This window comes from Epinephelus moara, chromosome 21, assembly GCF_006386435.1.
Source record: "Epinephelus moara isolate mb chromosome 21, YSFRI_EMoa_1.0, whole genome shotgun sequence".
Taxonomy (NCBI): Eukaryota; Metazoa; Chordata; class Actinopteri; order Perciformes; family Serranidae; genus Epinephelus; species Epinephelus moara.
Window position 1 is genome coordinate 2,032,299 of NC_065526.1, and position 14,207 is coordinate 2,046,505.

The 14,207-nt window shown below is 42.2% G+C and overlaps 1 protein-coding gene across 2 annotated transcripts in view; it reads right to left on the minus strand.

Moving 5' to 3' along the window:
* Nucleotides 1–211: 211 nt before the first annotated feature.
* The window catches only part of cables1 (Cdk5 and Abl enzyme substrate 1), a 29,056-nt gene continuing 15,060 nt past the window's right edge, over nucleotides 212–14,207 (minus strand). For both annotated transcript variants that reach the window (XM_050032512.1, XM_050032513.1), the window contains 6 exons: nucleotides 10,142–10,250; nucleotides 8,778–8,934; nucleotides 8,504–8,607; nucleotides 4,333–4,439; nucleotides 3,969–4,176; nucleotides 212–2,029 (listed from right to left, as the gene is read on the minus strand). In XM_050032512.1, coding sequence (XP_049888469.1) covers nucleotides 1,889–2,029; nucleotides 3,969–4,176; nucleotides 4,333–4,439; nucleotides 8,504–8,607; nucleotides 8,778–8,934; nucleotides 10,142–10,250 — 826 coding nt within the window. In that variant the 3' untranslated portion in view covers nucleotides 212–1,888. The remainder of the gene's footprint in view (nucleotides 2,030–3,968; nucleotides 4,177–4,332; nucleotides 4,440–8,503; nucleotides 8,608–8,777; nucleotides 8,935–10,141; nucleotides 10,251–14,207) is intronic.

The window sequence follows — 14,207 nt, forward strand, 5'->3', positions numbered from 1 at the left end:
TTAGCTTCTAACTATCTTTGTCTTTTTAACCTGTTGTTGCTGCTGAGTCAGTTTGACATCCTGGATATATCCTTCAAACACACACTGTAGACCAAAATGTGTTTTGCTACGTTTCAGTTACAGCTAAAGATGACAGAAATAAACAAGTTTGCTGATGTCATATATATCGATACACGCTCGATTGTTGAAGCAAAAACACATCCGAGTCTGGTTTTGATTGAACAAGCAAAGCAATTTATTTACAAACATACACAGGTGATAAGTGTCGCCCATGAGTCTTTAGTGTGCATCTTAAAGCGAAATCTTTGGGCTTGCAAACAGAAATAAGCTCAGTATTTTTTCACCTTAAATCAGCACAGTCCATGCTTTTTCTCATTACAATTTGGGTTCATGTTGATGATCATTTCAGCTCAAATACCATCAATACTTGGAGCAGCATTAAATACATTTTTTCCCCCTCAATACTCTGTGGTATTGTGTGAGATAATTTCAAGGTCATGAAAGAGAAAATCAAGTTGAGATACATGCCAAAGGAATGGAAAAATACTTTTTTAATAGGTCGCATTGGTAAAGTTAATTTTAACAATTTAGATTTCAAATTAACAAATGCTTCTTCAAGCTAAATGTGAATGTTTGATTCGTAATTGATCCCTGCTGGGATCTCGTTCAGATTTTTCTTCTCCTCAGAGAGGTCTGATAAAGAGAAGTGTCCCTGAAGCCTGAAGGGACTCAGAGTCTTGCTCAAGGACACTTCAGCAGGGAGGATAATTACCAGCACAGGGTCTTAGGTCACGTCCCCCAGGTGAAGGACATTTTCTCTCTCAACACGAGAGCACCCTGCTGCCGCTCTGCTGCAAATCCTGATCACTGTTTAATGGCATTTACGCACTCATGAACACCTCTTCAAAGCTACCTTCCTGACCCCGATACAGCACTGTAAATGTGCTAGCAATACACTCTAACATAGAGCACAGGAAATTCGACACTGATAAAAGTGGGTCTGGTCTCTGCAAGTCTACAGCAAGCATCTGACTGGTAGAAAATGAATGGAATACTTCAGTGAAAATAGGAAGTCCCATCTTGTCTGCAAGTACCTGTATGCAAACAGTCATTACTTCTCATGCAGATAGTTGTTGCTAGAAAATTGTGAATAAAGAGGAAAACAATTCAAAAGGTCCATTGAAATGACTTGTGTGTGTGGTGCTTATGAACACAGCTTATTTTTCAGGGTTAGTTCCCAAGCTCATTAAAACTCTGAAAAAAATCCCCCCCGCCCCTTATGTCTCTCAATATTCAAAAAGTGCACTTTTAAGACGATGACTTGCGAAAAAGATGAGTCACTCTGAGGAAGTCCAGCCAAAACCAGCCACTTAAAAGGCTTTTGTTTAAATTTTATGCAGGTCAGGAGGCAACCAATCATACCAAAGTTTACAAGAGGGAGATTAATGAAAAAGAGATGATAAAAATGTTACAATCATTGGTTGCTCTTTAACTGAGAAAAAAAATGTTCACCATCAGATTCAAACAACAAAAAGCTCTCTTAATCAACAAGAGAGGTCTAAAATGTACAAAGTGGAGATGAGGACATGTGAAAACATGCAAACTAAGAAAACAACTAGACGGCTGAACCCTTTCTTTCCGAAGTCCGCGTAGTGGTGATGGATGTCAAAGTCAAACAATGGAGGAAAGTTTTGGAAATGTGTGTCCCTTTGGCTGATTTCAGGTCTCTGAGAGGAAGGAGAGTGTTGTCGGCTGCAGCTGAGAGACAGCCGGCGGTACCTTAGAGCTGTCAGACGGGGACGAGGAGATAGGTGGGAGGATGGAAATGGTTCGAAGCAGAGGATCAGGAGGAGAACCTGGTGGTCGTCCTCCTGATGGGTCACTAATGCTAGGAGGTCTGCAGCAGGCGTCTGTAGTGGGGCATGATCTCGTGTTCTGGCAGGTGCAGGTTGAACTCTAACGCCACCAGGACAGGGAACTCGAAGGCTATCAGCTCTCTGCGGTTCACCCTGAACCTCTCTTCCAGTTTCTGCCAGGAAAAAAGAACCAAGAGTTAGGATTAAATAATAAATGCAATGCTGCACTCCTAATTGCTTCTCGCTACACGTGCTTATTTTTAACCAGCATTTCATGAGGACTGGCACAGAAAATTTGGACAAGACGAGGGAGTGTTTGGATGGTTGACAAACCTACTGTTGATGCAGTCACCATATTTCATAAGCCAACAGGAAAATGGTGGCAGAGATGTAATTTTAGGATTAGACGGACAGGATAGAGAAAACTAAATTTGTAGTTTTTGCCAGTTTTTTGCCAAAATCACTGTGTTTATTGGGGGCTGGATTTATCACTCTAAAAACCCTTCTGTGCAGAGTTTGCATGTTCTCCCTGTGTCAGCGTGGGTTTCCTCCAGGTGCTCCAGTTTCCTCCCACAGTCCAAAGACATGCAGGTTAATTGGTGACTCTAAATTGTCCGTAGGTGTGAATGTGAGTGTGAATGGTTGTCTGTCTCTACAGAGATAGTCTGGTGACCTGTCCAGGGTGAACCCCGCCTCTCACCCAATGTCAGCTGGGATAGGCTCCAGCCCCCCCGCGACCCCCAAGAGGATAAGCAGTTAGAAAATGGATGGATGGATAAATATTTTGCTTTAAAAATTGCTCTGACTCAAGTGGTTGGCGGAGCCCACACCACAGCTATAACGACGACGACAGTGGCCAAGATATTGTGGCAAAAATAGGGAGTGCTGCATTGCGTTAAGGCTCTGTGTAGTTAGTTGTAAAAAAGTCAGGTGCTCTTCAAGGATGGGGTAAAGAGTCAAAGATAAAAAACGACATAGTACAGGCAGGCAGTCCAAAAATGCATCCGAGGCATTCTGACTGTAGTTAAAAATCCTTCATTAATACACCATGTTTTAATCGTTGTTTTTATCTTTACATGGTCAAGATATTGTTGGGATCACTTTCAGATTGATTTGATGAAGGATAGAAACACTGACAGCCAATCAAAGTCCATTTGAATTCACAGGGCGACATGTTAAAAACAGGGCACTGCCGAGAGACTCATAACTGAGGATAAAAAAAATCACCTCTGTTTGATAAAACAGTCTGAAACCATGACCACAGAGCAGGAAATCAGGATGCAATCAGGTAAACCCCCAGAATCAGAGGCAAGTGTTTTGTTATCATTACCAACGGAGACGAGGAGTCGACCTGCTGACACAGCTGGAGTGCACAGTACATGTTGGCGCCGCCACTGTTTACAGAGCACTGTTGTTTATTAGTGTGGATGCTCACGTCGTTGTTGTTATAGTTATCCTTATAGCTATCATTCTTAGTGTGGGCGGCCCCGGCGAGACTCTAGACAAATAAGCACTGTGCTATTTATGGGATTTGGAAACCACTTGACCTGCAACAGCAGATCTAGCACTCACCTAAAAACAGGAAGATCAGATTTCATTATAGTGAAATGTTCTGTCGACACCCATTCCTCTAACAGCTTTATTTGTTTCACACTGTGACTGCAATACTCTTCACTGCCCCCGCTTCTATTTTCCGAATGCTGTTTTTGTGCGTCCCATCTACCTTAAATCCCTTGCAACAGGGATACTTGTAAAAATATATCTAAAGATCTGAAAGCAATGGCAGCTAAATGTTGTATTTGATATTGAAATCATCACGCACCCCTTGTGGTATCTAGTCATGCAAAAAGTTTGGGTTTTAAATTGTCATGCTTTGAGTTTTCTGCTGTTGAGACGTCTGGTGCCAACCCCGGTGGAATTTTGTTTGTGGTGCTCAAAGAAGACTTTTGAAAAAACATCTTTCTGTCCTGATTTTCTCTCTATTTCATTTTTGACTCTAGTTTGAGTGAACTGACCCTTTAATCTGGTGCAATGAGAGGACACAAGACACCATCAAAGTATGATCAAATAACAAAGTTAGGATTTTTTATAAGCGTGGCTGAGGAAACTTACGTCTATCAGTAGCTTGACCTCGTGTTTTTTGAGGTCACCGCCGATCTTGGCTGCCAGAAGGACACAAGCTCCAGCACAAAGTTTACGATTCTGCTTGTTTAGTTTGCCTTGAAGCACCAGTTTTTCAAAGTAGACGAAAGCCATGGCCACTGTCGGTTCCTCATAACCACATTCATCCTGGGCCAACTTTTTTATCTCCCTTTTCAAGCTGCAGGGAGACGAAAAAGCAGAGAATGAGGAGAAGAAAGGGGGAGAAATAAATAAAGACGACGTTAAAGAAAAGATATAAAACAGGTCACGGTAAAGTTAAATCATCTTTCTCATCACACTTGCTTAATATCACACACATTTCTGTCTGTTTTACCTCCTAATCTTGCTGAGTGTGAGCCGTATGTGGGGGAACTTCTCCTTGAAGGTTTCGTTCATGTCCTTCTTGAGGTCAGAGGGTTTGACGTATTCAATGACCGTAGTCTGAAAAGGAAAACCAGAGGTGGTGTTAGGATGACCACACTACTTTCAGCACTGGGCAGGATGACTGGATCCTCACACACTAGTGTTGGATTCCACAATCTCACAATGAGACTTCACTGAGAGCTGGTGTTAGTCATGTCACTTAAAGGATAAGTCTGGTGATATTCTATTTCTATCTTATTGTCAACAAATCCTATGACAGTACTCAAAACAACAATGAACTGATCCCGCTATCACACACATCCTACTGTGTGTATCCAAAGCCTGACACATCTTATTCTCCTGTGCCACAGAGCTCCATTGTTGTCCTGAAACTATTAAAAACACCAGTGTTCCTTCAGCACTGTGAACCTGGGCACTTATTTTGAGTCAATACATCATCTTGCTGCTGTAAATACTCACTAGCACACCAAATGTGTATTAATCCTCCAATGAAAATAGTCCCCATCAAATTCATTTCAGTCAGGAACACTTTGATTTACAGTATTATATTTGGTAGTATGGCTCTGTTCTGGGGCCTCTCTGCCTTTCCTCGGGCCTACAAAGAAAGCCTCTTCCACTTGAAAAAAGCATAAGGCAGAGAGAGCACACCTGTCTGCCCTTCCACGCGCATACGTGAAAAGCATATGGCAGAGAGAGAGCAAATCTCCCTGCCCTTCTGCGTGCCTACATGGAAAGCCTAAGGTGGAGAGATCACACCTGTCTGCCCTTCCACATGCAAATTAGGAGAGCCTGAGACGGAGAGATCAAACCTCCCTGCCCTTCCATGCTCCTACATGGAAAGCCTAAGGTGGAGAGATCACACCTGTCTGCCCTTCCACGTGCCAATTAGGAAAGCCTGAGGCAGAGAGATCAAACCTCCCTGCCCTTCCATGCGCCTACATGGAAAGCCTAAGGTGGAGAGTGCACACCTGTCTGCCCTTCCACGTGTCAATTAGGAAAGCCTGAGGCAGAGAGATCAAACCTCCCTGCCCTTCCATGCTCCTACATGGAAAGCCTAAGGTGGAGAGTGCACACCTGTCTGCCCTTCCGCGTGCAAATTAGGAAAGCCTGAGGCAGAGAGAGCAAACGTCCCTGCCCTTCTATGCACCTACATGGAAAACCTAAGGTGGAGAGAGCACACCTGTCTGCCCTTCCACGTGCAAATTAGGAAAGCCTATGACAGAGAGAGAGAGAGATCAAACCTTCCTGCCCTTCCATGCGCCTAAATGGAAAGCCTAAGGTGGAGAGAGCACACCTCTCTGCCCTTCCATGTGCAAATGAGAAAATCCTGAGGCAGCGAGAACAAACCTCTCTGCCCTTCCATGCACCTACATGGAAAGCCTAAGGCAGGGGGAGCAGCAGCAAAGACCCCCTGGGAACAGAACAGAGCAGCATCAATGACTAACAGAAATGACATTAATAAGTCAGACACAACATGAAAAGGAGGAGCTGGGGTGGAGGCAGGTTGCAAAGCAGCTTGCAGAGGAAGCAGCAACAGTGGGCAGGCCAGAGCAGTTTAAATAGGGCGTCCTGAATGAGATTCACCAATTGGTGGCATAGAAAGGAATCATGTGATCTATCAGCTGACTCTCTTACATCAATCAGCTGCTCCATCAGTTGACTGGGATGTTTGAGATCAGCTGATGTGGCTGGGATGTGAGCTGAGCTTGACATCATGTCCTGCCTGAACTAACACTATGCTCAATTATTTACTCCACCTTGAGACTTGCTAAAAACTACAACTCCCAGCTGTTTCTAAAAAAAAAATACTGAGCCTTTTGGGTCTGAATGAAACAGACAGAGGGGTAGGGATGTTAAAAACACTGAGGGATAGTTTTGATCTATCTTTCGTTAGGATTTGTTGAGGATAAGTAAAAGATGAGTACTTTCAGCCTTTTCTTTTACAAATCTAGAGACACAAAACATACTTGTTTGCTGACTGAGCTTCCCATGCCTCCATCAGGCTTCTATTAAACAGCGCTTTGTGCTTGTTATAACATGCTTTGAGTACCAGGTGGGTGAGTCACATTAAGACAGAGCCGCCGTAATGAGTGGCTGCGAGTTTGGGTTTAGTTAAGACCCCTGAAGAACAAAGTGCATTTCCAGAACTTTGCTGAATCCACAACTTATATTTAAAATGTTCAAGAGGCAAAAGGAATCTTTGCTGCTAGATCTGCCAGATTATTCTGATTTATCACAACCAGCATTCACCAGTATAATTCCTGAGAACTGAACATGGAAGCTGTTCTAAAAAAAATAAGTCAGACAGACAGAGCAAGAAATACAAGCAGTATTACTGTTACAGTAAAAATAATTAAAGTAATTACCCAACATGTCCTTTGTCAACACCCATTAAAGTTTCCAGACCAACCTCTTGGTTTAACTTTGACCAAACATGCTTGCTGTAGCTGTGCACGCAGGATTATTACCAACACTTTGGCTGCACTCACTTTCAGTTTGACCTCCAACACTTCAGCCAGATTATCTTAACCACTTTATTTGGCCTGCTGGTTTCATTTATTCACCCTCACACACACAAACACACACACACACACACTGGCATATATTGCTCCAGATGGCTGTTCCATCGGTGTGTGGCACCTTGTATGATAGCCTCGGCCACCAGTGTGTGAATGGGTGAAAAGGGGGGCTCATAAGACTAGAAAAGTGCTATACAAGAGCAGTCCATTTACAAAACGATTAATCGAGAGAATAGTCTGCATTAATTGACAGTTAAATAAACTGTTAGTTGGTGCTCCTCTATGGGGAATACATACATTTTTCAAGCTGATAGAAATGATGCCATGTGTACAAAACACCACCAAAGTTGTGACACACTACGCAGCGAGGCTAAACATACAAGAATGACTCTTTATATGCATGTATGGTACTGCAGGGATTGCATGGAGCGTGAGGAATGAACATCACACAGCTGATCATGAACCGTGACGGAGAACAAATGCTTATCGATGGCCACAGCCCCAAGAAATGAACAGGAAGAACAGCACTAACGCTGCGTGACGGAAACACTCTGTGACCATGTCTCACACTAACTTATGTCACCACCTAAAAATATTTCATTATTCCATGTTTGTACTGTGAGGGTCATATTACACAAATCAACAAGAAGCCACTAAACATTAACCAAACATAAACATTACCACGTTTAAAATGACTTAAGTGATGTTTTTGTTGCTTCATATTCATGGTTCCTCAATCGCCCACAGAGAATAAAAACTATTATTATCCCCAGCTCGAAAGTTCAGTTAGAGAGTCGTGTCTACTACGCAGGCTGTGTCTGACCTGTGAAATGCTGAGAATTTACTGGTGCCATTCCTGTAGTAAACACAATGGCCATTGTTGTGAGACGCTGGCTTTTGTAATCGGAGGAAGAGAAGTAAAAAAAAAAAAAAACTCATAGCCTGGCCTTGACTTAACATTTCAACTATGTCAGTCCTTGTTGTGTATTCTGCCAGTCTCCGTAACAAAAACAGAGCCCAGGAAAGAATGAGGTGGGAGTCTAGTCTGTTTTTTTCCTTCTCCCCAACCACAATAAAACATCCGTTCTTTTCCGGATAAGTGCGAGAGTGATAAGTGCTGAGATTCAAACACTACACCGACTGTTGCTGTGGTGAAGTGGCTGTTTTTTTAATGGCTACTGCCCACTATACTGAGATAAAGTGTATTCATTCAGGTCCCAGAAAGAGGGAGAGAGAGCCTGCGCCAGTGACCTTGCTGATTAAAACAGTCTGAAACATCCTCCTGGCTCCTTTTCAAAAAACAGCTGATAAAAGTCCAAAAGAAAACTGTCGAGGCAGACAAATCTTTCCAGTGTGTTATTGTTCTCGGTTGTGGTGGGAAAACTGAGCACAAAAGGTCCATACTGACAAAAATAACCATTGAAAACAAAAAAAAGCATTAACGTTGAGATATCGCAGGACTTTTCAACAAACCACGTCAGAACAGATGTGGGTCTGTTTCAGAGAATTATGCCGACAACCTTTCCAGTCTGCTCTCAAGAGGACTTGCTGTTGTTAATGTTGCTGCTGCTGGTGTTAGACGCAGCTAGAGCTCTTTCTCACCATGTAGGAGGGGAAGATGAGGACTCTCTTGTGTTTTCCACAAGGCCACTGCGGGTCATCCAGCAGATTGGGGTCATACTCCCGAAAATCCCCCAAATCATTCCCTGCCATGAGCACAAAAACAACAGAGGTTGAGCCAGAAGCTAACATTTGCACTACACAGTATGTCCAATAAAAAATACACTGGATAATAAGATAAAAAAAACAGCTGAAGGTGATGAATACACAACATTTCTAATGAATAGGTTAAAACTGTTGCTGGCATTTGACTAACCTGTGTCTAAGCTGCTCTGGTTGCTGTTGGCTCGGCCCAAACTGAGGCTTCTATGGCTGGCGTTACGAGACTGAGAGAAAGAGGAGGTGGAGTCGATGGTGTTTCTTCGACCACCCAGAACATTAGTGGGGTACAGGAACTGGGTGTAGGACACAGTCTGCAGACAGAGGCATAGTTAGAATGTCTGCTACACCAAAGCCTAAAAGGTTTGCCATTTTAACACATTAAACAGAAATAATATATCTTATTCACAGCAGCATTTTGGAAAGCAGAAGGTACTAATAACATTAAGGGTGGCCAGAGTCCCAGTATGTTATAGCAGTAAGCCAGCATGCATAATAATAGGAGCCTGGAGCTGACTTTCCTGACAGGAATGCAGTTATTGATAATGAGATTAATTAGACCTAGGGTTTCGTGCTATGACATGTCAAATGCTGCTGAGAAAAAAGCCTTTTGCATGCTTCAAACATGATGAAAATTGTGTTGATTTACACCACATATGAAACATATAGCACAGTGCAATGTTTAAGATATACAATTTAGTATTTAAAGGCAAATGCAAAGGTTGACAAACTAAGGGTTGCCAACTTCCTGGAACAGAAAAAAGAAATGGGGAAGGGGGGGCTATATGACTATGTATCTCCTGATGCATGTTTTTTTTGATGTCATAAATTCCTCTGTGACTAACGGAGAAAACCTGGGGTCAGATGGTGCAGTTGTCTTGTACACATCACACAATCGTTTTCTCAGAGAGTGGTGCAGGAATGAGTCTTGAAACCTGACAGTGAGTTAGCATCTTAGCACACCCACTTCCCTCGTCTTGAAGTTAATGGGTCTTTTGAATGGGTTTTTGGTTAGATGCCTGGAATAAGGTCTGTGGTTAAAACACAGTTTGTTCTACGACATAAAACACATCAGTGAATACCCCACGTGAAAATTTTGAAGCCTTTACGTGTCTTATAAAAGATGGTTGCTAACAAGTGGCTAAATGAGACTACTAAATAAGTGGTGGCGATGTTAAAGTCATGCGACTGCGGTGTAGTTTGTTTATAGCCTAACGTTAGCTTCTCACCATGGCAGTTACATTTACGTTTCAAAAATCCAAAAAGTAGCGCTCATTGGTGGAAATTATCTTGCTGAACAAACCGTGTATGAATCATAAACCTCTGATTTGCCTGAGTTTATTTTCGGCAAAAATTCAATGGAAAAAGCCCATTAGCGTTTTGACGAGGGAACCAGGGAGAAGCTTGTAGTAACTGAAGTGACATTTAGTGTATAAAGAATCATTTTCTTTTCATTAAGCAGCTGAAATGCAGGTAGCTCAGTGTAACTCTGCACACAGCACTTTTCTGCTGGCATCTCACCTTTCCATCGGCTCCTAACTCCACTCCCTCCAGCCCGATCACCATCTCCTTGGCACTGACGCCTCCTGATGGGTGCCGCTGACGCCCTCCTCCTTCCAGCTTTACATCCCTAATGAGCACAAGACGTTAAAGCTTTCACTGCACGTACAAACCTTCCTACAGCTTCTTTTAACGCCCACCCGTTCCCTTAACTTTTGTCGCTAAGGCCTAGTTCTTGCTCACCTCAACATCTCTACCTCACAGATAGGCCCCTGTATCGATCTGCGTTCATCAGCTGGCCTAGTTTCTGTAATTGCCTGTGTCTTTTGGGTGCGTCAGAAATAAAGAGCACCCTTGGGAGGAAGGATGGAGGGAGAGTACGGTTTCATTCTAGACTCAGCTGCTGCCTCACCAACGTCTGGAATGCCATACTTCTGTGGGAGATTTGCAGGAGGTCAAATGCTCTGCTGGAGAGTAAAGTGTGTCAGTGGAGCAAACAGAGAGCCCTCCACTGCACACATTTTGGATTGGCCAAATATTTCACTATTTAATGACTGCTGCTGTACAAAGGACTGGAGGGACTGCATGCTAAATTAAACTGTGTGCCTATTAAGAAATATTCAATTGGCATTTTGTTTGAATATGACGATAAAACAACAATATTAACCATAGCAGCAAACTAAATAGCAAAATAGGGCTGGACAATACATCGGCATTATATCAATATCATGATTTTGAATATTGCAATATCGTAAGTGTTGTTTTTTGCCTAGTTTCAAAGTCTGCATTACAGTAAAACAGTGCTGCAGTGGTATACTGTGGTATGAAAATTGGGACTTATCATTCTGCAAACATTTGCGTATCTATGATATAGAATTTTTTTTTAACCCAATTGAGAAACTAACCTTTATTTTATTGATTCTCAAAAGGACGACTTTTTACACATACTTCCATTTAAACAAAATGGTTTCAAGTTTCAGTCGTAATCTGTTCAACCCCCAAAACCTTTGTTTTCATTCCTTTCAGGGTCATTGTAGCATATTATTATTACTAATATTATTATAACTGACGGGCTCTGGTACCTTTCTGCGTTGGCGGCACTGGCAAAATGACAGTCGGGGCAGCCCTGCATTTCTGCGACTGTCTGACACTGCGTGCACAAGTTAGATGTTATTTCCTACATATCGTGTGAGGACCTGGAAATGATATTTGCAAATTTTGTACAGCTTCCTTTGCCTTCTACGTGGCGTTACACGGTACACAACACGCGCTAAACATGAATTATAATGCTGTATGTCAAGTGTGGACCAGAGTCCTACACTGGGTCGGGTACCCGCAAAAACAGCTGATTTGCGGGTGGTTTTTAAAAAAACATTTTTTTGTAGTCAAGTATACTCATTAAAGAATTTGTTACTGCTATGACCGAACATGTTGGGATTTGATTTCACTTCATGATTTTTTAGGTCACTGCCAGTAGAGACGAATGAGTGTGTGAACTGACAGAGCAGATTACATGCAGTCCACTTTATTCACACACTCACACACTTTCCAGCAGTTTAAGATTTGTTTTTAAATGACTATTAGAAAATAGAAATACTCAAAACAAAAGTAGAGTTGGCATTCATATTTCCAAACTATAAGGTGAGAATTTTTTCATGGTAAAATGATTCCAAGACAGAAGACACAGACGGCCAAATATCCACCTGTGTTTGTGTGATAATAACTCCAGCCTTATTTTAGCTCAATATTTTCACTGTAGTGAAATTTCAGAAAGTCAGCAGGCAGCAGACATTAAATCGTAACACTGTCTTTTTTTTCCTACACCTCCCTTATCGTCCCTCACACGGTCTTTCTGTCTGTTTAAAATGGTGCCCAGATAAATAGAAGAAGTGACTCGGTGGGCCCTCACATGACTCTCCCAGTGTTTTGATGACATTTGGGGCCAATCTGTTATAATGAAAACAGTGTTATTTGGCAGACAGGCACGTCAGGACACAATGTTGACAGATGCATCATAGACATGAAGATCCCCAGGCAGCAGACGTCTTACAGAACAGTGGAGATTAAATAAAAAGAGGGAAACATAAAAGAGATGGAAAGCTTTCTAGGGAGAGAGCTTTTCTAAGAAGCGATCCAGAAAATAAATTGTTGTGCTTCAGTCTGCCGAGAGTACGGAGAAATGAAAGGAAATTATGAGAGAAGCTGACATTGCTTAGTAACATGCATGGATAGGAATCATTGGCTTCAAACATCTGTATGTTAGTAGTGTTATAATGTATGCAAAGTGCTCATCGTGCCCTACCATGGCAAACAAACCATAAATATTAGCATGACTAAAAGAATCTTGACCCTTGCTGTCTGCTTTACTACCAAATACTTAACAGCTCACATTAACAGTTTAAAGTTGGCTTGACTGGCTTGTAATAATATTCCCCTGCAGTCTTACCCAAACTTCAACCATTACAATAAAGTCATGAGCAACATTAAGTTATACTTTATTAATCCCTGAGAGGAAATTTGTCCTCTGAATTGGACTAATCTAACTTCGACTACCCCTGAATGCCAGGAGCATTACCTCACATGCATGTATTTTAGGGTCACAGAAACTCAAGTATATGAGGAAACCCATGCCGACACAGGAAGAACATGCAAAGTCCACGCAGAAAAGCCACAGTTGATTCTAGCCCAGAAGCACTGAGCTGTCACGAGACAGTCATGCCCCGCAAACAAATGTCCAATTAAGCAGCATGTTAGCCTGCATAGTTTAATATTTTCTTTCCCCAGAAGGAATAATTTGACATAATGTTAAAAAAAAAAAAAAAAAAGACTATTTGCTTTCCCGCCAACAGTTGGAGGAGATGATTAATACAACGCACGTCAGTACACTAAATTAGCTTAGCTTTAGCCTGGGTGCAAAATTAACTTTTCTGTCCACTCGCCCACATGGACCAAAATTCTAATTTACCATCCACACAACAGAGGGCCATTGCTTTTTTTGTGGTGAGTGAAGCAAATCTATCAGCCACTTGCATATTTTACCACCATTTAGTTAGTGGACGGTGCTAATTTTGTACCCTGGCTTTAGCTTAGCTTAGCATGAAGACTAAAATCTGGGAAAAAAACTGTCCTGGCTCTGTCCAAAATAAAAAAATCCACCTACATGCACCTCTGAAACTCAGTAATTAGCATGTTTTATATCTTTAAAACAAAGCATAAAAACATTGAGCTGTTCTGATACTGATACCAGTATCGGAAATACTCCAGATACTGATTAAAATGCTGGGTCAGGTGTTGGTGAGTATGCAGGCCAATGCCCCGATTCCAACTATTAAATTTATTGATAAACTTTTTAGTATTTCACACCCATGTAAAACAGCAGTTTTTCCGGAAATGAATTCTTCTTCACGGCTCTAAAACAGCAGCCTATACAGTAAGTTGTGCTGTGCAGCCAATGGCAACTACTTTTTTAAGGCGCCAAAGAAGAAGTGCTTTCCGATACATCGTGAAACATTAGCCAATAGAGAAATGGCCGCAAATATTATCAAATACGATACTTTACACTGGAAAGTCCCACCAGTTTAGGGTTTAACCTGAGCCGTGCCATATGATGATAGCAATTATGGGAATCACGAGAGGATCCACGATACGATATTATCACGATGCTAATGTCACGATGCAATATTATTACGATTTTTTTTTTTCAACTGTAAATTAAGTCGGGAGCAGTCTATCCAAGATACAGTCCCTCACATAAGCCCCTTTTACACTGCCAGATTTTCGGCGAATGTTGGGCCTTTTTGCCGGCAAGCTGCGAGCGTTTAGACACACAGAGCCGGTTTGGCGAGTTGATCCGAGGTGCCCAATTTTCCGCCTCGTAGGGTAGATATATTGGCGGAACCCTTTTAGTTTAAACAGACCGAGACAGCCTTCCGCAACGGGAGGGGCTGTTGATGACTTGTGGGAGGAGCTGTTGATGACACCGCATGTGTGACCCACTGGCGGTGGATAAACAGGAAACAGCTGATAGCAGGAATTAGCGAGCAGCTAGTAGCAAGAGGGAAACACAAACCTGACAGACACTGTAAAG